The sequence below is a fragment of the Homalodisca vitripennis genome, chromosome 1 (assembly GCF_021130785.1).
Source record: "Homalodisca vitripennis isolate AUS2020 chromosome 1, UT_GWSS_2.1, whole genome shotgun sequence".
NCBI classification, from domain to species: domain Eukaryota; kingdom Metazoa; phylum Arthropoda; class Insecta; order Hemiptera; family Cicadellidae; genus Homalodisca; species Homalodisca vitripennis.
In genome coordinates, this window is record NC_060207.1 from 183,969,782 (window position 1) to 183,995,788 (window position 26,007).

A 26,007-nucleotide genomic window follows, 5' to 3' on the forward strand; every position below is an offset into this window, starting at 1 on the left:
TAGAAAATTTGTTGATAATCCAGACAATTTGTGTTTTGATACAAAGAATTTCTAATAAGTTTTAACTTGGATCAGAGCCTTTCAATATAAAAACAATAAACGTTAAAAATGTTCCATAAATTAAAATTGTATGTTTATTTTTGAGCAAAACAATTGCTGTACACATAGTTTAAGATAATCTTTTACTTTGTACATTGGAAAAAAAGTAAAAAAAGTAAAGAATGTCTTATTTTACCAGGCGAAGTTAGGGCTAAGAAGCCCTCTCTAACACTTAACCTGGGTGAGAGTTGATGAAAAAATTAATAACTGAGTTAGATTCATGACTCTTACCAAATAATTAATACTCTGTACAATGATGATTTATTCATCAAAAACCAAAGAAATTGAACTGGAACTGTGTTTTATGAAGTATTTTTATGGTATATATATATATATATATATATATATATATATATATATATATATATATATATATACACCATACACTTTTTGTATTCTTTTTGAAAACAACAAGATTTATGTAAAGTCTTTTTCTTTTATTGTTTATGTATATATATATATATATATATATATTATATTTATTTATTTATATATATATATATATATATATATATTTATTTATTTATTTATTTATATATATATATATATATATATATATATATATATATATGTTCCCTTAAGAACTAGCATTGATGATAAACCTCAAACAAGTAAGCCCTGTCAAAGAAAAATGTAAGATGTTTCATTTTAAAGATGTATCAAAATAGTTTTCCAACTTTTCCATACTTTTATTATTTTTATGAAAAACTTTTACTTTTTTATCATACTAATAGCTTAAATACTTTATAAAGTGTTTTGGATGTATATTATTCATATCTATGAGCCATCTACCATGATTCAATGATAACTAAAGCGTTCAAGGTTTCCAGGTCATTCATTACAGGTCTCATAAAACTCCATTTTATTTGTAGATAATCTAGAGCCTACTGAATACTCATACTCTTGTTGATACTCATACTATACACATTGTTGATTCCAGTTTTAACCTAATTTATGATTGGTTTTGTTCTGAGAAGTATGTTCAATGCTGAGAGTATTATCTACTCAAAACTAACAATAACTTTTCTTGATAATGTACCTTGTTAATAGAATATATTCTGTCTGCATCTTTAAAATAGAATATAACTTCTCCTAGAGTGTCATTAACAACTACCAGATACACAACGAGTTGTCACATGGAATATCTGTCTAGAGAATCATAGTGTCCCTTAAAGGTGTTTTCTGCCCAGTTTTGTTCTGGTAAATATTAACTAATTAAATGAGACTATTGTAATCACATACGTATTACTTAATACTTGGGTAACAGAAATCTCCAAAAAGAAAAACATTAAAATTCAATCTAGAGATCCAAACCTTTACACATAAATTTGTGTATAAAACTCATGAAACTAAGCCTTTCAATTTATATTCTCAAATCCAACTTTGGGAGATCTACGAATGACGACTGCCATAATGGATTATATTAAAACTTTTACCAATATCGCTACAATCAAAAAAAGTGCATAGAAGTGCAATATAAGATTTAATATTGTTCTTATTAGGAAAACTTAAGATCTTGTCAGAACAGCTGGCTCATAATGCTGTCATTAATAAAAAAATAATGATACTAAATTGTAGCGTTTTTAAAGCTACATTGATTTATTTTTTTAATTAAAAACTTAAATTAAATAAAAATTTTGGGATCGAAATATTGGGACTTAATTTTAGATTAGATTGTGAAATGTCAGGGTAAAATCGAACATGTAATCCTTTGGCAAGTTAGCACTGGTAGTTTTAAATTGTTAGGAAGGCAGGTTGACTGCCTTGAATTGATTAGAACTTGTCTTATTGTGAGTATTGTTCTCCTGGTTTGATACAGCTGGACCAATGAGAGAGCTCCACGGATGTCTTGGAAAGGGAAGTATTTAAGCGCCCGCTCATAATTTTCGCCCTTCTTTTGGTTATTTTCGTGAGTAAAGTTAATTGGAGTGCGCCGTATTTCTTAAATTTTTTTTTCGCGAGTGATTTTGAGGTAAGCACCAAATTTATTGTACGTTTTATTGAAAAAGTCTTCTTGATCTGATATTAAATTAATTTTGTTGTCTTTTTTATAGGAAAAAAATTAAATTCATAGAAACTACAGAGCAATCTGAATAACTTATTCTCGAAGAACAATAGAGCATAATAGAATCATACAAGTTACATTTGGTTCATGCTTGCAAGAGAAGTGAATTAAAATTGAACTTTGTTAATAACTGTAATTGAGATTTGAAAAAGTAGTAATTTATTAATATTTAACTGGAACTGTTTATTGTGAATTATTAATTGAAAATTAATTGAACTTTATAATTGTTAGAGAGAGAGTTGTAATCTGAATTGCAGAGACTTGAAAGTTAAGGTTCAAATAGTGTAAAGAGAAGTTGAAATTTTATTTTGTATTTTGAGTGAACTTAGAAGTGAACATTTTTATTTTAATTATTTCCAAGTGATATTTCATTTTATTTTAAAACTTTATTATTTTATTTTAGAAGAGAGCTCTGATTTTTAGTTTGATAATTTGATTAATATTTTTATTTCTTGCCAAAGGAATTTTTAAATTTACTAAAAGGTTTGTCAATTCTTTGTGGAAAATAGAGTGATAAAAATTCTGAAACGTTGAACTTATTAATTTGCCAGTTAAAAATAAATCCATTGTTTTCATTTAGAACTGTGATTTTTATTTTAGACAAACCAGATAATATTTAATAGTTAACAATTTTAGTAATACATTGTACTTAATATTCACTAGGATCTTTACTAATCAAAAAATATTTTATATCGTCTTGGATGTATTATTGATGATTTATATATTAATACTCTGGAATATTAAGATCAACAATCCAAGTCGTTATATAAATCATCTGTTTTGTTTTCAATATTTTTTATACTGTTTTACTCCACACACCTTTTTACATGTTCCATGGTAAAAATCACCTTATTGTAGACAGGTGTAACAAATCAATCTAGTTATATGTGGACAGATAACACTCAATAGGTTAAAATGAAACACCACAGAATAAAGTTATTTTAATATTTTTATTCTCGTTTATCAATAATCCTCCCGCATTATCACAGTCACTTTGAATGAAAGAAATCGAACACGAAAAGTCGACCTGGAGTCGCCTCTGTACAATCCAATCTGACGGACAACAAACGTGCGTGGCACCAGCAACGATAACAAATAACAAATAAAACAAAGCAATGAAATGTACAGTACATTATACAAGAATGTTGCTACAGCTAATGCTCTTGTAATGTTGCGATAATCTTTGCCCAAACAATTCTGAGTTTAACACAATACAATTTAGTTCATATTACTAACCCTCGTGCAAGAGGCAACAATTCACTGAAATTAATACATTAAAAGTGAATCATATATAAATCCAAAAATAATTAATAACTAAACTAGAAGTAATGCAAAATCCAAGTAAAATACATACACGTATTTGAGAAACATATTTTTCAAGTCTCTTATTTAATTAGATATACTTCAGCATTCGGTAAAAATCTAAATTGCTAAACAAAATAACCAAACAATACTAATGCTAATACAGTTCAAATATACACATTTCAAGTAAATAATCAAGTGTTTTGAAATCAGGCTTAGCAAAATGATTTTTTTTTTTTTTACTTTTACAACAATTTAATCAAAAGGACCATTACATTATTAATTACTTTATTTTTAATACCGTTTTCAGAATACATGTTTAAAAATTACCAAAAAACAATATTAGAAATAAAAATAAAATATTATTTTATATGAATGAATGACTGAAGCTTGTACTGGTTTAGTATTAAAGACTGGAATAATTGTATCAATACCAGTTTTTCATAACATAAACTCATGACAAAAACCACAAAATACGAGAATCATTAATTATATAAACATAAACATTACAAGAATTAGTGTTTGAGCAAAGACTAACTAAAAGGCCACTCTGGGTGCCACGCACCCCAACTATATTCTACAATCTTTCCTAAGCAAACAACAGTCTAATATATAACATATATTTATTTATAATATATATAATATTTGTATAGATACAGTAAGGAGGTTCAAGGCAAACTATTTTTTGTCGGTTTTCCTATTTCTTAATACGACTCCTTACAATCAGCCTTCTATAGTGGAACCACATAGATATATACCCTTAATGTAAGTGTTCAGATTATACAAGTAATTCAATAAGGTAAGATCAAAACACATTCGAGTAAGCCAAATACCAGTGCCGATTCGGTTCAATTCAGTTTTGGATTAACGCAAATCTCATTGTTTTTTAAAATCTTACGAAATATCCAAAATCCACATTTATGAGTGAGAATCATATGGAAAGAATGAATAATGAGGGTGAGAAAGATGTGTAAGTAAAGATATAGGCTACTGGTATTTAGCTAACATACAATACAGTATTAGAATGTCAGTCTCAGTGTCAGAGAGATCAGGCTTGGCTTTCACATCCAAGGAAAGGTTTAAACTACATAATTGGTCAGATTATTCAGGCAATCAAGATTGAATATGTACAAGAAAACAAGTATTAAAGTAGTTTCAGAACAGATTTCAGTTATTGTCTTCACCAATTGTAATTTTAGTAGTGAGACAAAAATAGAAACTAGTACAGAAACGTTTAAATCTGACTAGTTTGAATCTGAAAATATTAATTTACTGAGCCAATTATTTGTTGTAAACCCCAAACTGTAAAGTCTTATTTTGTGGCAAAACAAAAAAAACTTGTTTGTTTCGAGAGCAAAACAAAACAAAAGTACTTGAGATAAAATACTATGTAAGTTGAGAGCCTAATAAAAACATGTAAACTTAATTTATAAAAACACTATTATAAAGATAATAAAAAGCTAATTTTAGTAAATACTGGATAAATAAATAAATGCAAGTAAGTGAAAGCAAAGCCTGTCGTAAGCTCAGCCTGCAGATCTCTGGAATGTACGCAGACTCTGATATGTTCTGTGGACAATGGAAGAATACTTAGCCATCTAAAAGCGTATACTGACAAAATCCCTGTTTCTCGAACTAGGCTCAGTTGGGACACGTCGGAGCCGGGTCGAGTCTTTGGGGACACGAACTTATCACAAAAACAGAAACAGAATAAATACAACTGGAGGATAGGCACGAACAGAGACTCGCGAACTCAACCTGAAGGCGGGGACAGTTCCATCTTTGGCTGCACTAGCCGCCGCTGCAGACGACCTCGGCTCCGACTGGTAAACTACGCTACAACACGCACCCACGCAGTCCAGTGGGTCAGGAACTATCTTATGACTGTCGTACGGCGGTCTCTCACCACGCGGCGCGGCGGCACTCCGTGTATCCGCAATACGTATATTTTACAGCAGAGTAACTAATAAAAACTTTGGCAAAATGGGTGGAGAGGAGAACGCCACTAGACTTGATACAGCCTCAGCATACTCTCGTTGTTCCACAGGACCCGCGAGTTGTCCTGGGTGGTACGGCACTGGGGGTAGGTCCACTGGGTGCAGACCTTACAACAGTCACTAGGCGGCAGCAGGCGGGACCGCTTGGCGGGAGGGGCGGGCCAGGCGGACTGCGAGGGCCAGGCGGGCGGAGGCCGGCGGTGCAGCGAGGAGGCGGCGTGCTCTGGGCCTGGCTCCACGGCACGGACTCTGCAACGACAACACCGTACTCAGTAAGAAGAACACACAGGGAGAAAACATAAAACTTAAGTTGTTTTCGTAGTCGGTTGTAAGATCCAAGAAAAAGGAGTATATATGATTCTGGATAAACTACCTACACTAGTTAAATCACGTTTAAAGAATATCAACAAGCTTCTTAAATAATTAATGCACTGTAATAATAAATAAAATACTAGTTAAATTATATACAACAAACGTGCCTGAATAAAATTAAAATGACGTAGGTTTATTAATATTTTAAAGAAAAACTATCAGCTTGTAGTGAATTCATTGAGGACAAAATAAAACTTTCTATTCCACATGGTAACAGGAAATTACTTGACTTACCAACATATTTACTATAATTAATTCGTATTTTACAACTCATAAATAAGTCCAGTTTTTCACATACAGTGAATCTGATTTTTTATGTACTTTATCACAATTGTTTTGTAATTTGTATCTCAACCACCACTTTTCGCGGTTAGCTCTTTTTTTATTAGTTTCCCTCTTTACTAGCAAGGTCAATCAGACATCCGTCCTCAATTACTGAATTCACGACCCACCATCCAACTACATTTGGTGAAAGTCAAGAAGAGAATGGGCCATCGTCGCGTATGGCAAGTTTAAAAACGCCGTTAGGAAAACACATCTTTTGACAATCTCGGCCATTGCTGACAATGAACGTGAACGAACGAATTTCACAAGATAACTATGTGATAAACTACAGGAGAGGTGAGAAATGCTAAGTTTTACAAGTGCTGTTGGAGCTTTTTAAGATCCTTCGTAATCCGACGCAGGATGAATGCCTACACCTTTATAACCTTCGAAGACATATCTTTTGTACCATCTTTGGTCCCGATTCGACCTTAACCTTTAGTCCACTAGGTTAAGCAACATTTGAGGAATAACCACACCTTAACTCGATGTGGTTTTATGACGTAGCTGCTCCTTCCAGGAACACAATCTTTGAATAATTAATGACGGTGTGATTCCTTGAGCAATAAACCAGTGACGTGATAGGTCTGAAGATCACACGCTAATTACTATGGGGTAACCTACCTGTGCCTGGTTGTGCCAGAGCAGGTAACTGCTGACGCCGTGACGCCTGGCCAGGGCTGCTGAGTACGCTGCTGGGGGTGCAGGAACTGGGGTTGACAAGCCTTGCAGCTGGCGACTGCAGCAACCCCCACAGCCGGCTGGTGGAGTCTCGTGTCCTTCACGTGCTGATTTTGGTTGTTGTTGTTGTTCACTTCCCCACCGCCATTCACGCCGAGAAAGTCTATGAAAAAAAACACAGGACTTATGGAAAGCTACAAAATTATCTGAATTACTAACTATGCCCTTAAGTTGCTTTGACTTGACCATCGGATAGATACAGGAATTGTAACAACGTATCGATATTATACAACTTTAAACTTTACCTGACATAAACTAAACGAAAGAATTAAATTCACTTGCTTGAAATGTTATGGTGGGTTACATTTTCATTTTTAAATGAAGAATCTGTTACAAAAATGTGTAAATATGTTATTATTTTTGCATAGAAAACAAATTAATACTAGTTTTAATAATCTGAAACGCAAAATTTTAATATTTATATAAAATGTAGAATACATAAAGGGAATAGCCACAGCAAATAGTCACCACTGGCTCACCTAGCTTGGTAAAATAAACTAAAAACATTTTTGCCGAATATATTATTTTCAAATATATGCTTGGATTATTTACTGACAGCAATTTGTAGAGGGTTTACATAAAGAAGCTTAGCTTACACATAACTTCATCCTAAAACTAACTACTAAATTCGTAAAGGGCAGTACACCTGGTAAAAGAGTAACGTTTTAAAAGGATAATTTGAACTGTTGCAATGCATGAATGGTTGTCAGTTCATTAGGAAGCCTATTATTCACTTTTAATGGTGCGTAACGAATTCATCATTCGTAAAATTTAAGTAGATGGACCGTACAGTGAAGAATGTCATGTTGCAGCTGGTACACATAACTGCCACAGGACCCCCGGTTTGTTATGGCTGGCATGGCACTGGGTGCAGGTGCAAACCTTACAATTCCCGCATAAACAAGTATAACTATCGTTAGCCAGATGAACCATAAAGGGTACATTAGTAACACAGAATGTTTAGATAGGAAAGAGTGAAGAGCAATACATTTTGAATATAATGGGAACAAAATTCCTAAGGCTCAGGATAATTATTCTGGAACTTGGTGATTATTCCGAAACTGGGTCTGCTTTCAGCAAGAGAGCTAGAACAAGTTGAAGGTATGAGTTACGTAATGTTTAATTTACCTTTTTATTTCACACCAGAATGTTCCACCGAAACAATTTACCTCAATTAATATTACATTCTTGAAATCTATAAAGCGTTGGAAATCATCGGCGAAGGTAATTCCGGATAATTGGAAGATTTTATGGTAATTTAGAATGCGAAGACAACGAAAGTGTCAAAGGTTTCAATTAACGGAATTCGAAATCGTTTACGTTATATCTGTAAAGTTCTTCTCTCTTCAGGGCATTATTTAATTTGGGTAGTTTATTGATAGCAAATTAACAAACTACGCCTTCCTAAATTCTCATCAAGGGATACTCTAGAATGTTTATCAAGTTGTAGGAATTGCATAACACTTTGCCAGGTGGCTGAGTGTTAGAACATAATAGCCTGCTATTGTATGTTTGGCAATTAAATCTGTAATCGTATTTTTACTATATGTAAGACCACGTTTGATTGTTTCAAATACCAGAAAATCCTGTGTGTGCATAAATACCGAAATGAGTCCGGTTTCTAGGATCAGTTGCAAAACAACTTTACTTACTGTAACTGTTGGAACATATAATACAACTCAGGATTAGAACACGCGCTTGTCCTTACATGTCGAAGGCTGTATTTCACCATATAATGCCAAGTGATCGCCACTTTGAGACAGAGAGGGAGTAGCCAGTCGGCCGGCAGGTAACTAATACCCTGTACCTAATACATTGTAACTAATACGTGTTATAGACAACCGCTCGGTCGCTATCACTCCATCTGGTTGCAGGACAATAGCTAATATTTCAGCCGTCGTCTTACGCCCAACAAAGCAGCACTGATAATGTCGCTATTCCCCTCCCATCATGCTCTAGGACACGGTCTGCTGCTCGCAATCATTCCACTTTTGTTGCAACCACCCGGCTAACGTGGCGGTCTCGAGGGGAGACTTCCAGAACTGATCGGTCTCGAGAGTGTCGTAACCCCGGCACATAACTTGGATTTCTCCTTGGGTGCTTCCAAGATCAATGATTCACTTCAAGTTTCCTGCTTTCTTGTATTAGAGGAAATTTAAAGAATAAATTCGCCAAATGAAACCTGAAGAGTCTCACTCCGCGTCTCTCTTTCTAGAAAAAGGCTTCAGTGTTACTACAGTGTCACTGTACAGTTACTTCGTTCAAGGAGAGCACCAAGGTTTGCACCTATCAGCCTTGAGGTTTTGTTACATAATTACACCATGACTGTAACGCTCGGTTATTTTGGATCACGAATGGAATTTAAAAACAGAAATCAAAAAAAAAAAAATTAAACATTTACATTTTGAAAATTTTACAATTCAAAAGATTTAACACTTGTACCTCTGTCCCTTTATACTTTTCCGCTCGTAGTTCTTAAGAGTGTTTTCATTACCTCAAAGTGATCACTCTAATTAACCAACATTAACACTGTTGTAGTTTCTCTCCGAGAAGAGGGATGGGACGCTGTAACGATCCCGAGTACTTAGGCCACTTGAACTGTGCTGGAGATCGTTAGTCACATTTTATCCAAATTGTTCGTTAGTATAATTGGGCTAATTGCCGGTAACTGGGCCAGTTACAACTACAGAGTGGCTAATTGCGCGGCGCACTGCAATCTTCCACCGGGGAGTAGAAAGCACCGTAATTGGCGGGTGTTACAGTACAAAGCCGGGGGGAGCAGATGCTTACCTGAGGTTAGCGCCCAACTGTGCCGGGAGACTTGATTGGTGGAGTCTCCTGAAACAGAAGGCACTCGTTAGAGGCTTTGTAGCGAGCATGGTCATTAACAAGTACAGTCGTGGCCATCGATAACCGTAGCAGTGCATTAGAGAAACACAAAAGGCCTAGTCACAAATTACGCTATTTTATATTGATCAATATACAGATAGTGGGAAAGCTATCTACACAGGTAGTAATACACAGCCATCTACAGAATAACAGTAACAATAACATCTATGTTATTGTACTAAAATACCAAGCAATGTCTAGTACTTGAAAAATAAAGTTATTGACAAGAATTAAGTTCAGTATATAGACCATATACATATTCCATATTAGGTTAGGCTTAAAATTAATAGAATTTTTCGAACCACTTTAACACTGAATAAGCATGCATTCTCATATTAAGATATACCAATTTTATGCAAACAATTCAACTTGACTGGAGAAGCATATCTATTATAAATTGGCTTCCATTAAGTTCCTCTAAGGAAAGCATTGGAGACCCTCTTGTCCTAGGTAGGTGTCCAAGAGCAACGTAAAATATTAGAATTGCACCCTCCCTCCCCCTCCTGCTCCTGCACCGAGGCGGTAAGAGAAGCTGGGGGGAACGCATCGCACCAGATCTTGGAAAGTAGTGACAGGCATGGGAGGGGTCGAGTGATGAATGAACCCTGGACGGCAGCCAGCTTGCTGCGCTCTCTTCCTCATTCACGACTCGTCCCAAGGTCATCTACTTGGCGCTGCCCCCCTCCCCCAACCTCTCGCCCACGCTTGGCCGCGTACGTCACCGAGTAATTACAGTCCATCGGTGATCAGAGAGTGTCTGGAATTTCATTTTCCCCAACAAAATTACCGACAGATACGAACATGCAAGACATTTCATTTACTTCCCTTTTATTTTATAAAGATGTTGCTCTAAAATGGTTGTTCGAAAACTTCCTCAAAGTACTCACTATTTATTATATTGACGTAGCAGACCCGATAGACGCTGCTGGACCAGAGAGTCACTTGCGGATACCTCAGGGTCGAGAGGCAACAGAAGCGGGTTACAAACAAAGGAATCTACCTCAAGGATCCCATCCGAAGGGGCCGGTCATAACAAGGTATGCCTGACAATATCACTCAGCTGCACGATGATGACCCAATCATTCCATCAGTGACCGCCGCAATATACGCGCACTGCCATCATCGATGTCCGCGCTCAGACAAGGCGGTAATCGATTGTGGCGATACGGAGCCCATGATGACGCAGCCCTGAGCTATTATAGCTCGTTAATGTGTCAGGGCCGGCGTAATGAGGGGCGCCGAGGGGGGTATGCTGTCAGGGAAACGTTCGTCATCACTTAGAAGAAGCACTCAATTTTATGGTTATCAAGAATTACTTTCCACAACGTCTTTTATAATCCAACAAAGAGAAAAACGTAAAGAATGTTTTTATGACATTTTTTAAAATTAAATAGGCGTGTAGACCACTAGAATTCCTAATACATCACAAATATGTTCAAGAACAAAACTCGTTGATGCTAAGGTGAGGAATTGAACGATATGAATACAATTGTGTCTACTCTCATTTTACATTTTTTTATTTTAAAAGGGGGATATATAGGCTAAGTTTAGTGAAATATACAGCTTATTGTACACTCTTTGGGAGACGAGTATCGTTACAAGTATTGCTCGATGTACCATTACTTCCCGAGCCACTTATACTCGATATGTTTACTGAGGGTAAAAAGAATGTGTGCGGTAACTTTACGCATGGTTTGATGTGGCATGCATTTTGCGAATTGATCATAAACTCTTCCCCTCTCCACGACTTTTGTTTCAGTCGCATCTGTCGATACTAACAATATTATCTGAGGCTTTGTTCAAGACTCAAGACACTCTTCCGACAAGCAGATTTTTTGTTCCCATTGTGCGTCCGACTTAACGATTTTTAGCAGCCTTAATTCACAATTTTTAAAATTCTAGAGACGATAATGTTTGCGATATTTTAATGGCCAGATCAAGATTGGAACCACAAGTTACTAGGTGTGACTTGTATGATTTTAAGATATAATGGCGTTTCCCACTACCTTCGCCGATTTCTCTGCCATCAAGTGAAAAAACACGTATCCTGCACAGCACCTGTTTTCTTTTCTTTAATCTTTTCTATGGTTCAGCTCACACTCAGAGACCTCCCTGGAACCACGATCCTGAACAGTGTCACCAAAATGTTCACAAACACGATGCCAAGTTGCGTTATGATGTTCGGTTCGCCAGTGAGAACCAGAATTGAGCCGACCTCTCCACAGCTCAAAGTCAGAAGCCTTTCTGGGACAACGATCATGTACGCACTCGTCCCACCAAAACTTTCCCATAACACGATGCCAAGTTGCGTTATGATGTGAGAATCAAAATTGAGGTGAGCCGAGTCGCTGTCTCTATATACAAACCACTCACTCATCACTCTAAACGACACTCGAGAAAGGTCAAAGAATGAAAGGGAATAAATACATTTGAGCGGCCCGCACCAAATGACAGCCTGGATGCAGGTGGACATTACCATTACTTAGACGACATCGACACTGCCATTGCACAAGCCGGTGGGTGGGGAGGGGGAGAGGGAAGACCACGACTGTCACGCAAAGAATGCACGAACAGCCACGAGTGTCCTCTCCTCTCCGCCCGCCTGCAGTCTAATATTAGGCTGGCGATCCATCATTATTTATGGAGCCATTCCGCCATAATGGCTTTCTAAAGAGCTTTTAATTTCAGTTATTGGACGGCTTTTAAAAAGCACCAGTGGAACAGCACCAGCTGACTGCGGCATTGTCTCGTGTCGGGGACAAACCGTCACTACTTTCGAAATAGCCTATATACCGTATTGTTACAGGTTCTCGGTACGTCCTAAATATGTAGTCGGGTGGTCAACCCTCGGATTGGGCTTTCAAAAGACCAATTGCTTAAAACGGTTACCTATATAGAAAAGATTACCTGAAACAAGTCAATCTCTTTCTTTCGTGTTAAATCAGGTGTATGAAAATAATCGGAGAATTTCGTTCCTGGACTTTGAGTATTTAAACAAATAACTGCTACTTGCCTTGTTCAGTCTCCACTAAATATGAAAGATAAAAAAGTTACTTCAAATATTAATGACTCATAAGACGGATTTGGAGTTATGGATCCAATCACTTACTGAAATATTCAAATCACAGTTTAAAAAGTTTGAATAAGGTTAAATTCGCATTTATCCAACCTGAGTAACAAGTCTTTGGAAATACCCAACCTATTTGAACAAACCCGGACTCATTGGGTATGCCTTGTCATGCCGCGTCTGCAGTATTGACGCTAACATTACAACGCGAAAAAACCTTTGTAACAGTTATCTCTCCTCAAACATGTATATTATACGTCCTAAGCGTATCTGTGCCTACACTACAATACTGCAGAACTTCCTAGGGTGGTCTAGACGGCCCAGACATTAAGACGGAGAAGGCCGTAGCTGAGTAAAGCCAGATCAGTCTCAGACCGCCGAGGCCCAGAAGACGGACGAGCGCGCTGATGTGCGAGGACAATAATTAATCGACGCATTGATCGATCCTCAGTCCCTAAATGGTTCCTCTCGACCTCTCAGCCGTGCATGCCAATTATACCAAGCACTCATTAGTGGCTAAGTTCTTATAATGAGGCTATTCTCACACTTTTCATTGCAAGCCATTTTTAAATGTCAACTTTGTTGCTACCTCAGCATTATTTGACAGAGGCATGTAAATATCAGAACATTCGGTGGTTTTGTGATTCATACTTCAGTACAATCCAGAATCTAAAATCGTGTAAACAATCGACTGGAATCCAAATGGCCGAGTTCTTGGAATTTGTCATAGTGGCAAAGGTAACACTTATGAGAGTCTTATTCCAGTGAAGTACCTCGATAAAAAATTCTAATTTTATTCAAATTTTACAGGGATTGAAAAAGACCGAGCGGAATTAAGGGTTGCGCGGTTCTGGCAAATTATAACAAAGAATCAGACCAAATCAAATCTCCGCCGAGGATAAATTAAGTTCATTACAGGCAATGAGCAGAGCGCTCCGAGGAAGCACGTCTACGTCCACGGCAGAGGCCCTGATTACACCCCGAACTCCCCTCAGTTCGTGGAAGTGTCTGCTGCGTGACGACTGCTTATACATTCAGAGCTAGGCAGTAAATACAATAATCATTTTGTCAGGGCCGGTACGCCGGGTGCTACAGATTGGGCTTCCTAACATTACTCTAGTAATGATGGCTAAAACTGCGGTGGTTTATAAATTACAGCTTGGGCGGCACGCAAGATGAGTTGAGCAGTCTGGGATCTAGTCCTCTCACAGCAACCCCTACCGCCAGCTGCTAGACGGTGGAAGATTTAGGGCATTGCCGAAGCAACCAAAGATATACTAGTGCTACAAATAATAAACCCTCTGATTCCTTCCTCTGGCAAGATACATGTTACAAGTAATGTCCATAAAATATAAAAAACAAAACTAGGATTACAGATTTTCACTCAAAGATTTCAGATTTTCATCAAAGATGGATTATTCCAGCGGGATTTGATTTTGTTACTCAAGTAAATTACTGAAAAGAACATAAAATGACTAGTTCCCACTGACGGGCACAAGGTTCTCGACTTAAAATGCAGATTTATTTCGAATGCTGAAATCCTGGAGAAATAAACGTTAAAAGTAATGGCCAGCCTAGCGCGGCCATTAGCGGTATAGTGCAAGATTAATCGTTATCCTCTCTAATTATGATAGAACGGCGTTACCGCTCCTCCCTTCCCGACTGGTGCTTTCCATCCCGGGTGATCGCCCATCTGGCATTCTCCGAGGCTGCAGGGAAGAGTCTTCAATCACCAATAAAGGTTCGAGAAAGGAAGATTACAAGACATATAGAAAGAACTGTTACTTCTCCAAGAAGCAGTTCTTCCCAAATGTAATCCTTAGTAAACTAGTGGCCCATAATTATTATCATACATTTGAGAGTCCTTTTTACGCAGTGTTCACCTTATATTGTAATTTGACATTGTGTAAAGGCAATAAATGAAAGCAATTTTATTTTAGTTTTTTTACTAGAATATAGATTGCAGTTGTAGATCCTTTATCATAGAATCTGTATAATTCATTTATAATGTTACTCATAAAGGAATCGAGGTCATCAGAATAGCACGTTGTTATTTAACATTCGCGGTGCAGAGGAAATACACATTGCCACAGCAAGATACGAAGATAATTGATTTGTCTGAGAAATTGGTCACGGTATTGCTGTAAACTAGTTCCATATTGTTTCCGCTCGACAAACCTGTTGTGTTGTAAATGTTTGCGCATTGCCTACAAATATGATTCCACGTCTCAAAAATTCTGGAATCCGTACAAATCTTTGATTGTAAAACTAAACCTTAAACACAGAATTGCAGTTTTCCTTACTCCAATCCTCGCTGGTGTTGTGTCCATCTTGTAGAGCAATTACTGCAGGTCTGGACTATATTGGCCTCACGTCAACGCTGGAATTGGAAAGCCAATGTTTTACTGGAACTCCCGCGTGAAAGGTGGAAAATTGGCATCGGACCATCTGGCCTTAATATGCCCAAGCTCAATACGGCTCTGATAGTCATGCCAATTCCACATTTGGCTCCTTTCCCGGGGTAATTAGGGGGGATAATCGCCCCGCCACAACTCCGGGCGTGTGCATGGGAACACCCAACTGGGGTGCAACCCCGTCCTTCTTCATGGAAGTATCGTTAATTATTAGACCTCAAAATAATCATCATTGCAGGGTTAGGAAAAACACGATTTTTTTCTAATTAGTCCATTTTATTGGCTGACCACCTAATTGGCTGATCATGTAATTAGAGTGGGGAAATTATGTAATGAATGAGAATTTGGGCGAATGAAAAACTGTAAGTTTGAATGAGACCCACTGTAATGATGAATGCAAGATTTTAGCTTTTAAATGTTATGACGATTTCGATGGAATTTATATTGTCTTTTATGCAATAAAACGTTGAATTGAATTGAAAATTTAAAGTACTTACTAAGCTCGCGGTTGCTGTCAGCGTTGTTTTGACCTCTTGAGGAACCTAAAAAAGAAAGAACATTTCAAGTTTAAATTTTTTAATGTAACATTTACATTAGAATTTAAGCGTAATTTTAACATATTCCTCAATAACTTTTAATAAATTTGTGATTCATTAGAACAGTGGGGAGAAGGCGAAGTAGGATAGCGAAAAAATGCGTAATATAATGAACAGAGTGCCATTTTAATAAACTATTGATGGTCTAAATTTCCTTTCTTAGCGTAGATGAAGATGTAAAATTAAGAGTAAGGGGCAGACTATTCTAAATATTAATTTAGAGATGAGTGTCGTCCTAAATCAATTTAAACATGTATCACGAAGATGTGTGCAGAGATCATAATAGAAAATAATCATAAACTCAACACGCGTAACACTGATAGCATTGAACAAATCAGTGACATTGTCTGGTGTGTATAAAAAGCACGATGTAGATTAACATTATCACGTAAGAGAAAAAACAGTCCGCCACCGACGAAACCGACCTGCAAGGCGGTAATTAAAGGCAAACACGTTTCCATTAACGTCGTGGGTGGTGAAGAAAGTGCGGTGTCGACGAATTCATTACCCGCCGAGATAACGGCGTCGTCGTAACTCCGCCTAACGATGGTGGCAGATCGTCGACGATAAGTCGGCTCTAAGGACCGCTGCAGGAAAGTGGTCCGACAATCGAGATAGGATGATATACGAGCCGCTATATTGGGCAATAAATCATCTGTGCGCAAAGCTGATTGGAGGAATGACGGGCGCACAGTGTGGCGCACAATGAAGGTCGATACAATCTCCATTATCGCGCACAATACACGGTCGCCGGGGGCCCCAATCAGAATAAATGTGTACTTCCTATTGTTGCCGTAACAACTATTCCTGTGCTGCGCGCCGCCCGCCGCGTGGCCGCCGCGGTGCGCAGCTTGTACCCTCGCAGAGATTCCGTGTGCGTAGCGCATATCTAATCACCGGCATTACGTGCACTCTGACGTTTTTGACAACTGATCGTTCCAAGTGGAAAGGAAATTTTTTAACTATTTCATTATATGTTTTGGTCCGCCCCCCACGCCCGACCACAACAGTGGTAAAATTATACACTTCCAGCTGGAAGTTAATTGCACCGGTCTGATGTTCCGGTGAAACGAGAAGCCGGACGGCTCGCATAAATTTACAAACCCAAAAATGGAAATTCGAGAAGCCTTAAATGATTTTTGACGTCAGTTTCGGTAATGAGCCGGCCTGCGGACGCGCCGTGGGACACCGATAAATTACGAAGACAGCCATCACCGTAAGTAGACTGACGTGGAAACCGACGCCCGGTCGTTTAATTCATTTCATCTCTCATTCGAGAACGTGAGTGAAAACTCATACATTATTCAAACACTATAAAACAATGTATTTATCTACTGTGACCCCAGGTAGTGACATGATGTAAAAATGTAGTTTGCAGAACGATGCACGGAGTGTACTGTACAGCACTCGGGGGAGCGAGGGGGAGGGTTACGGGTATCCAGGGCAACGACGGTCGCATAAACATAAACTGCCCGTAAAATGTAACTGAGATAACCATAATCCACATCGGAACGGTAATTTATTAGTAATTCAATAGTTTGCGATGGGATCGGCCTGACACGGCTCGCCGGGTCCCGACAATGGAATCATGACCACACTTCGTGCTGCGGTCCGGCCGGGCCGGCATTCGTTGCTTTCATTCAACCATTTGTCTGCGGTAGCCATCTTTCTTGCGGTCCTCTCAGTCCACGACGGAAGAAAAACAATAGAAAGTTTTCCTGGCAGGAGCTCACGGCAAAACTGACGGCTCGGTACTCGCCAAGTCACGGCTTTGGATCCAGTCTTCTTTCTGGCGGAGTGGTGACAAGTAAAACTGGTAATCAAAATGCATGACGATTTAAACTCAGAGGTTACACTAACGATTTGATTGTGTCTTCACACGATTCTGGTCCTGTAGATATAACTAAGAAGATAGGTTTTAGATCGTGCTTAAATTTAAGACTGGATTACGAATTAGTAATTATTACTAAGCTAAACAATTTGTATCACCATTCTTCACTTTCTATAGGGAAGGAAACCTACATCCATTTTTAGAAAAAAATGTGAGATGAAAGAATTGAATTTTTACCGGAGAAAGAAAATGGCGAAAATTAAGTTTGGTCAACCATGGAAACAGTACTCTTCCCAAATTAAAAAGTTATTACCTTTACTTAAGTTTGCATTCAAAAGTCTTAAAATGGATCCATAACAAAAATAAAATAAATTGTTTGCAGATAAAAACAACTAGGAGTAAAATAATCGCACTTCGCATCCCATCGCATTCTTACGTATTTTTAAATTGTTATATTCGTATCATAATTATCTGCAAACATATTGTGCCATAAATAAAAAACAATATAATGATATAGGCGTTAATAAATAATCACTACACAGTAAAAGGAATAAAGTGCTTGCACGCTTGACTGATGATTATCCTATTCTGAAGTGCAATAATAAACATTGGACGGACTGTTAGCGCTGCACGCTTCAGCTCACATCAAATACAACCATATCTGACGGAAAGAGAAACAACTCTAACGATATTAAAGAAAGTTTGCCGTCAAGCGTCTAATTCCATCTTTGTTGAAGTTGCGACTCTTGCAAACGACGATAGTTAAATGTGATGTTAAAGCTTTCAAATGGATTACTTCACATTTCGCAACTCGAGAGCGCTCTCATTGTGCCCTCTTTCTGCAATCTCCGACGATCATCAGTGTCTGTGTTTTAGTTGGTACGTTTGTGATGCAAACGACAGGAATCGGGTACCCATTAAACGATGCTGCGTGCTCAGCAAATCTGGACGGTCTTTGCAGGATTAATTGAGCGTTTTGATTAATGGTTTGGAGAAAAACAGTATACGGTTCTTAGAACGATCAGATCAGACCGAAGCGAGCTAGGAGTCGGGAGTAATTGAGAGGATCCCGTCCTGAAGAAGATGAAGATAAAGAAATTAATTAGGAAAAGCGAACGCAGCGCAGCGCCGTGCTGTGGGACTGCGTTAAACTACCAAAGACACGAATATAATTATCTGATTCTAAGTAGGTCAAGCGAACCTGCCGCGATAAGGAAATGTATCTAATTATGACCGAGATGCTATCGCGGAAACAAGTGGGTACCTTTATTACTGATTGCTCTTCAGATATTCCCGAATAACCGATGACATTATCACCGTAGGACGTGAAGAATGGAGATTGAAACTGTCTTTATGACAGACTACAGAGTCACTTTTGTAGTTCAGTCCCCTACGTTTATGTCGAGGATATAAACATGTAGGTGTACACCGTACACCAACAGCATGCTCGTATAAACTCAAGTTTCCGTTAACTGTTTCTGCGGAACTCCCCATCGTATAACTTTGAAGCGAAACTACACCCAACTAAATGGCCCAAGTTTCGCACAAAGTTCACGTTTTAACTAAATGGGTCCGCGATTTGTTTCTCGGATACTTCCGTTCACTTTGCGAGCCTGTTACTTTCACCCGCGGAACTAAACTGGACTTGCAATACGCGTGACGTGACTATTTTGAGTAGTTATCCAGTTTTTCTAAACCAGCTCATACATATTCTATGTATTAGTGTAGAAACCAAGACTCGTGCGATGATATAACTTGAAAACTCAATGTTTCGAGGCGGTATAGTTTGATAACGAGTCATTCAGTTGATGTAATGTTGGACCAACAATAATTCCAGACATATTTAGTGATTCTCTATAACCAGTGGGTAAAAATACTAAACTGTGCCTGCAATTTTAAATACTTTTTGGATATTGTCATTTTCCAAAAAAATAAAAAGACCTTTTGCTTGAGATTTATTTGACAGGTTAATGCATAATAATACATAGGTAAAACATCTCAATGTGGACAGAAAAGTTAGAGTTGATCCATCCAAAAAGCGTATCAAAATTAAACCGTATTGATTTTTTGGGACGGAAATGTGTCAGCGTGAAACAAACAAAAGCAATAATAATTAAAACAAAATTGTGATAAAACACGTCAACTTAGCTACAAAAAGCAATTGCCTAAAACCGGCGATCGGCCGCAGCGATCTGGCGAGCGAGTAGAGAAAGCACTTAATGCGCGTGCGAGCGAGCGCGCCCGCCAGACTGCCCTATAACTCACTGCGCTATCGCTCTCAATTTACAACTCCCCACTAAATTAGTCACTTTAATACTCAACTATCTCAACTATTTATGCCCACTTCCTGCTGTTTGCCTACGTCATACACAATTTATTCCAGGCGATATCACCATGAACCGGGGCCCGGCATAGACAAGGGCTGAGACCGCTTCCTGTACACCCCATTGGGGAACTCTGCTATACATCTCAGGTAACGTGGCGTACAAGGAGTTACAACAATAAACATCGATTGTGTACTATCAATATAAGGCGACCCAACATTGTGCACATAGTAATGTTGAACTATCACTTAACTGCCTATCCAGACAAGGCAATGTTTGAACTAAGAAATAATTCATTAAATTCACATTTATAGAATCATCAATCAAAAAGTGGAATAAGGATGACGTAAAATACGAAAAGACATGGGTTAACACGTGATACGGTGGAAAATTAAAAGAACGCGTTTCCTTGCGAAAGAAAGACTTTACCATCATTCCGTATATTTAGGATTAACATAATTCACAAAATCATCAAACAAAGACCTTTGACAAAATCTGAATCAACGACATCTAGCGGACAAGTTCCATTACTGGTTATCTGTACACTATCAAAGGTTAGTGAGATAAGGTATCACGGTGGTCAGAAGCAACAACAAGCCCTATTGATGATAACGATGACGTGACTACACCCTGAGGAGAAGTCATTGATAGTGAGCGACACCCTCGATAACTTATCATTGACAGTTCACTATGACAGAGGCAGACAATAAGCTAAGCAATCCTAGTCGGTCACATTCACTTATAAGCCCTAAAACTTTCTCGTTCTCTTGTGTGTAATAGTCTCGATTAATCAAAACCCAATGTTATATCATAAATCTGCTCAACAAGTTTTTACTAACGGATTACATTATATAACTGATAAATTTACTTTACGATCACAAAGTCCAGTTTGTTCTTAGGTTAGAACAGGAACAACGGTATTCTTTGGTAACATTTCGTCGTATCTTTGAAAGCATAATTTTTATTTTTCAATTATACAAAATGTGTGTCTATGGAAATCCATATATCATTTTATCGTTGATGTATTAAGACCTTATTCAGTTATAGCAGTTTTTGTATTTATGTTCCAAAGATATTTTTGGGAACGAATCACGAGAAACTAAATCTGGTAAAACTCTACACAGTTTCTCAATTGTGGATATCCATATATGGACTTATTGCAAGGTTTAACTATGTTTTCAATCAAATGTTTGGAATCGCCTGCCACAAGTCCCATTCTCGACAATAATGCAAGACACAACCTCATAAATTTATCTTTTGATCTTGCATCGGTTTTCATAATGCTTGCTCCTTTACAAAAGTATACAAAAAAATTAATATGTTCGTGGAAAATCACTTTGTAATATTTTCTAAATCATAATACCACATGGTTTACATCGATATAGCCAAAATATGAAAGTATAGTGGAATCTATTGAGAATAGAAAATTATTTAGAGCCTGTTAAACTTGTTTTGAAGTTGGGAATAAACACGGAACACAGTTTAAAACAGATTAGAACTGTTGTTACGACCGAAATAAAATAGAGATAGTCAACAAGATAACGCCATTATCTATACGTACTAAGTATCATTTTCAAAGCATCAAAGGTCTTTCTTGACATTTAACGACATCTGATAACCGATTGCTTATCGCTTCTTCTAATTGAAATGAGGATGTAGATCAGTGTACTGATAATCCGCGCTGAAGAGAATTTGTTAGGGCAACTTATTGTTAACTGGAATTAGGCCATTTCACACTTGAAACCGGAGATTGCTGGCTGTAAGAATGACGACTCATTGTTTGACAAAAGTCATTGTTCCCCAATGTACCCGAAGTGCTCGGAGCGGAAACCAAGTGGAGACAAATGTTTTTACCACCGATGACTGGCTTGTTAGCGCCGTCTAATGGGACTGTAATATTTCAAGTATGCAGTACAGATGGTAAATTTCGGAGGACTAATTACACAGTACAAATAGACGAACGTTTTCTGTGTGGGTGCCGGATTGGTATAACAAAATCTGAAAACTACACTGTATTACTTTTGAATGTATAATGTCAAATATTTTTAATGCCTTTAACTATCTCCTTTCGTAATAAACACACATATGGTAAACGAATAAACATATCGGTACTTTAAATTCAGGTAATGATTACAAAAAAAAAAATTAAAAACAAATACTAAACTTCCAATATTTTCTAAATGACACAGTTAGTATTATTCTCAAGTTAATAATATTTGAGAGGTGGAACACAATGAGAGTACATATGCCCAATGTACTTTTCCTGGACATTTATAACACCTACAATGGGTCTACATACTATTCTATATTCTACCGACAGTTTAATTCAGCGTGAAACATCAATGCTACGCCCACACTTTCTCAATTGTGTCAGTTTTGAGGGTCTACTGTGGAAGAGCTTTCACAGAATTGTGGTATGCCAGAAAGGTCCCATACGATATCTAGAGTCCTAGCCCAATCGTCATGATAGAATAATGTAGTTGCTACATCCAAGACGTTTCGATCTGTCCGCTTTCTTCGTGTGTGAATTCCTTACCAATGCTGGAGGACGGCTCGAGCTCGGTTTTGAGCTTCTTGCGACACTCATGGAATGGACTTTGAGTATGAACTGATCCATTTTAGTGAAGATAACCGACCGGACTTCGGTGAAACCTGATGAATAGTGTTGAGGATCGAAGTTCCAGGGTAAATTGGTTGGAAATTTAAATATCAAGTTTACGACGTTGGGCTTCTTGCGTGCAACGCATCGCAAACTTGGGCCAGACGGTGAGGACGGCGAGGGCGGCGGCGGTGGTGGCGGTGGCGGCGTGTAGGTGTGGAGGGCTCCACTAAGTGCCGCAGCCTGTCCGCCTGCCGTGTTGTGAGCTGATGACTAGACAAATACCCGTGACGTTAAAACCTGAGCAAACAACATGGCGGCGTTAAATGGCTTCCCTCGCAGCTATGCGATGCGCCGTCACGGCCGCTCGGTAAACTCCGCCAGGAAATGATAAAACTGATCTAAAAACCACACGGCCGACGCTACGCTTTCGTTGTGCCTAATCAATAAATCTTCACTGGACGTACTTCATTATTTTATAAAAAATCGTTCACCTTATTGTCGAAGAAAATTTAAATTGGAAAATATAATTGTATTCTATCCATACAGCGAAATAAGACATCAAATTTATAATGTTTTTTTATGGACTCGGTAAATTTAAAACGTATTTCGATAAGTTAAACTTAGAAATGTGAAATTTAATTTTCAAGAGATAACCATATTCAGCGTTATTATTTAATATTAATAATGTACGCCGTTGAAATAAATCTTCACATATAGAAACGTGGAGGGCGGATATGAGTCAAAAGATATCCCTCAGAATGGAATAGTTTCAATTGATGTAGCCAGCTGCGGCGCTGCTATACACGATCGTGTTGTAGATGTAGACTACACTGTTGTCCTCGCCGAGACAGCGTCTACAGCTCTCCCGCTACCCAGCAACGTTCACTTTACTGCCTGTAAACATTTTACGGCTTCCATAGCCTACATTTTACGTCCAACATTGAGGCCCCCAAATATATAGATTTTTCACTGAACATTCTCCTGCTCTAACATATTGTGACGCACAACGTACATTATGTTGTGTGTGTACTACTGTACCGGACAAAACATAAATATTCCACAACATATTACTTTCCCAGAACAGAGTGGTAATCACTAGATAAATCGGAAACTAACTTAAATTTAAATAAAACTGGACATCGTATAGAGTAAAATTTTAAAGAAACCAATAATGGAAAGTGAAAGTTATTAAGGATATTAAATATAGAAGATTTATTTTAATGTTGTAAATTAAATTCTTCTGAAAATAATTAAGTAAACTTTAAACATATTTTGAGGGGAAATATATAATAAACCCGACTTAAGTTTATTTAAACGAACAAATAAATGAAACAGTGCATAATTATATCAAAGTAAACATTTATCTTGTTAATCTTTTCACTATTTTACATAGTTTAATTGTATGTCCATTGTGCCTTAAACTTTTCGGACGTTTTAACTGTAAAATTGCAAAAAGCATTTTTTTAATCCTAAACGTCATAATTAGCACTTTAAATTTCAATAATGTTGTAATAATACCCTAATACTTATGCACACATTGCCTCAGAGAGAAAATGATGACGTAGTTTGATCAACCTCTTACTTCTGACTACCCGAAATCTTCTGAAAGATTTTCCAACTGTCGCACATCGTTAGAAATCACATAGTTGAACAGTTCCGGAACATCAAAGCGAGGAACGAGCGGATACGATAATGAATAGTGTGATACTCACTGACTGGCAGTCAGAGAATGCAGTCGACATATTCACTCAGCCATCTAGACTCCAATACGGGACACTGCTGCATACTAATTTTAATTTAATCTCCAAGCAGAAAATCCGAGATGCTTACAGTAGTTTCAAAATACTTTCACTCGACGTTACTACGTTCACAATTTACATGAAATCTTTTACAATAATATACTTAAAATATCTATTTTTATTTATAATCTATTAAAACTACTACATTTTATTTCTGCAAACTTAAAATAAACAATATAATAAAATGATGCCTTCAATTTAAAAAACCGCAGGTGAAACACGCTAATGCATACAGTATTGCATACGCGGTAAAGTTAAGGCGTTCCAAAGCCCCCTCTACATATTATTTATGTTTTTTATGAGAATTGGAAATAATTAAAACTACCCAAACTGTTGCATTCTCGTTATCAAAACAACATCAACTAATACTTTAGAGATTAATAACAAATATTTCTGTTATGTTCTATTTATATGACGTAGCTTTCCCCGAATTAATCAAATGAATTGATTGGTGTTGGTTTGATGAATTATAATGAAAATAATAATACCACTAGTTGTGTCTAATTAAAATAATAATTTATTTCAATGTATTATTTAATTTTTTATAAATATTAAAATGCAGCCTATCGAAAAGAATTTGGGCCATGAAACAATACAAAACCAAACTTTACTCCTAACAAAGACCGAACCGGAATTATGCGGTTCGATTGGACTTAAGCAATTAGTTCTCGAACAATAATGGCGGCCCTTTAAACAAAGAAAAAGAAAGTGGGAATTGTACAGATGCAGCGAGCTAGCAATAATGCGAACAGTGGATCTTTTATTCTACCAGGATGGTTTCCAAGCGAGTCTCTCCAAGTCGCGGCCTGGGCGACAGATGGTGCTGGGCGTGGGTTCACTTTAAGGGTTTTATCACAGCGATTAAAATGTATTTCTTGTCTTGCAACATCCATTCGACATTCCTCATTGCTTTATTGTCTACTACAAGTCTGGCACTCGATTAGTTAGACTCCAATACTTGATTAATTAACAATTACGCCATTTTCAAAATTACCTTTACTTTTACATTTTCTATTAATAATTTAAACGTTTTATATGTATGGAAAAATAAATTTGAAATTTTTCACAGATCATAATTTTATAGTACAAAATTAAGCATCGCTATTGTGAGAACTTAAATGCAAATTACGTGTCATATTAATTCGATATGGAATCACAGCAGTGAAGTGAATAATCCTCATAGATGTGCACATCCGGACGTGCGCGGTTTGTAAATGGAATAGATGGGCTTGTAACCAATGAAACAATATTAATAAACAACAATGGCGCCCAACAATGGGGAACCCCCACCCTGCCGCAACAATGGGTATTGAACGCGGCAGAATGTCTGATGATAGGGCAATGTACAGCGTACTTAGCGTAGAGCGAGAAATAACGGAAGCGGCAGAGACGGCAACACTTTCTCCCATAATGCACTTTGCGTGTTTCGCCACATTTGTTTCCGTCCTGACTTCGCCTCTTCTTCGGAAAATTAGTAACAGCATGTTCCAGAAAAAACGCTATATTTCAGTGTCTACAGCTACAAATTTGTTCTATTTTTATGTCAACAAAAGCGCTCACATTGTACGAGTATTCTACATAATGT

General features: G+C 37.5%; 1 protein-coding gene across 1 annotated transcript in view; it reads right to left on the minus strand.

Moving 5' to 3' along the window:
- Positions 1–3,095: 3,095 nt before the first annotated feature.
- Positions 3,096–26,007, minus strand: part of LOC124352874 — a 134,208-nt gene continuing 111,296 nt past the window's right edge. Inside the window, exons 3-6 of the mRNA XM_046802590.1 lie at positions 15,768–15,812; positions 9,691–9,738; positions 6,784–7,003; positions 3,096–5,712 (exon numbers count right to left, since the gene is read on the minus strand). Of these exons, the coding sequence (XP_046658546.1) occupies positions 5,472–5,712; positions 6,784–7,003; positions 9,691–9,738; positions 15,768–15,812 (554 nt within the window). The 3' untranslated portion in view covers positions 3,096–5,471. The remainder of the gene's footprint in view (positions 5,713–6,783; positions 7,004–9,690; positions 9,739–15,767; positions 15,813–26,007) is intronic.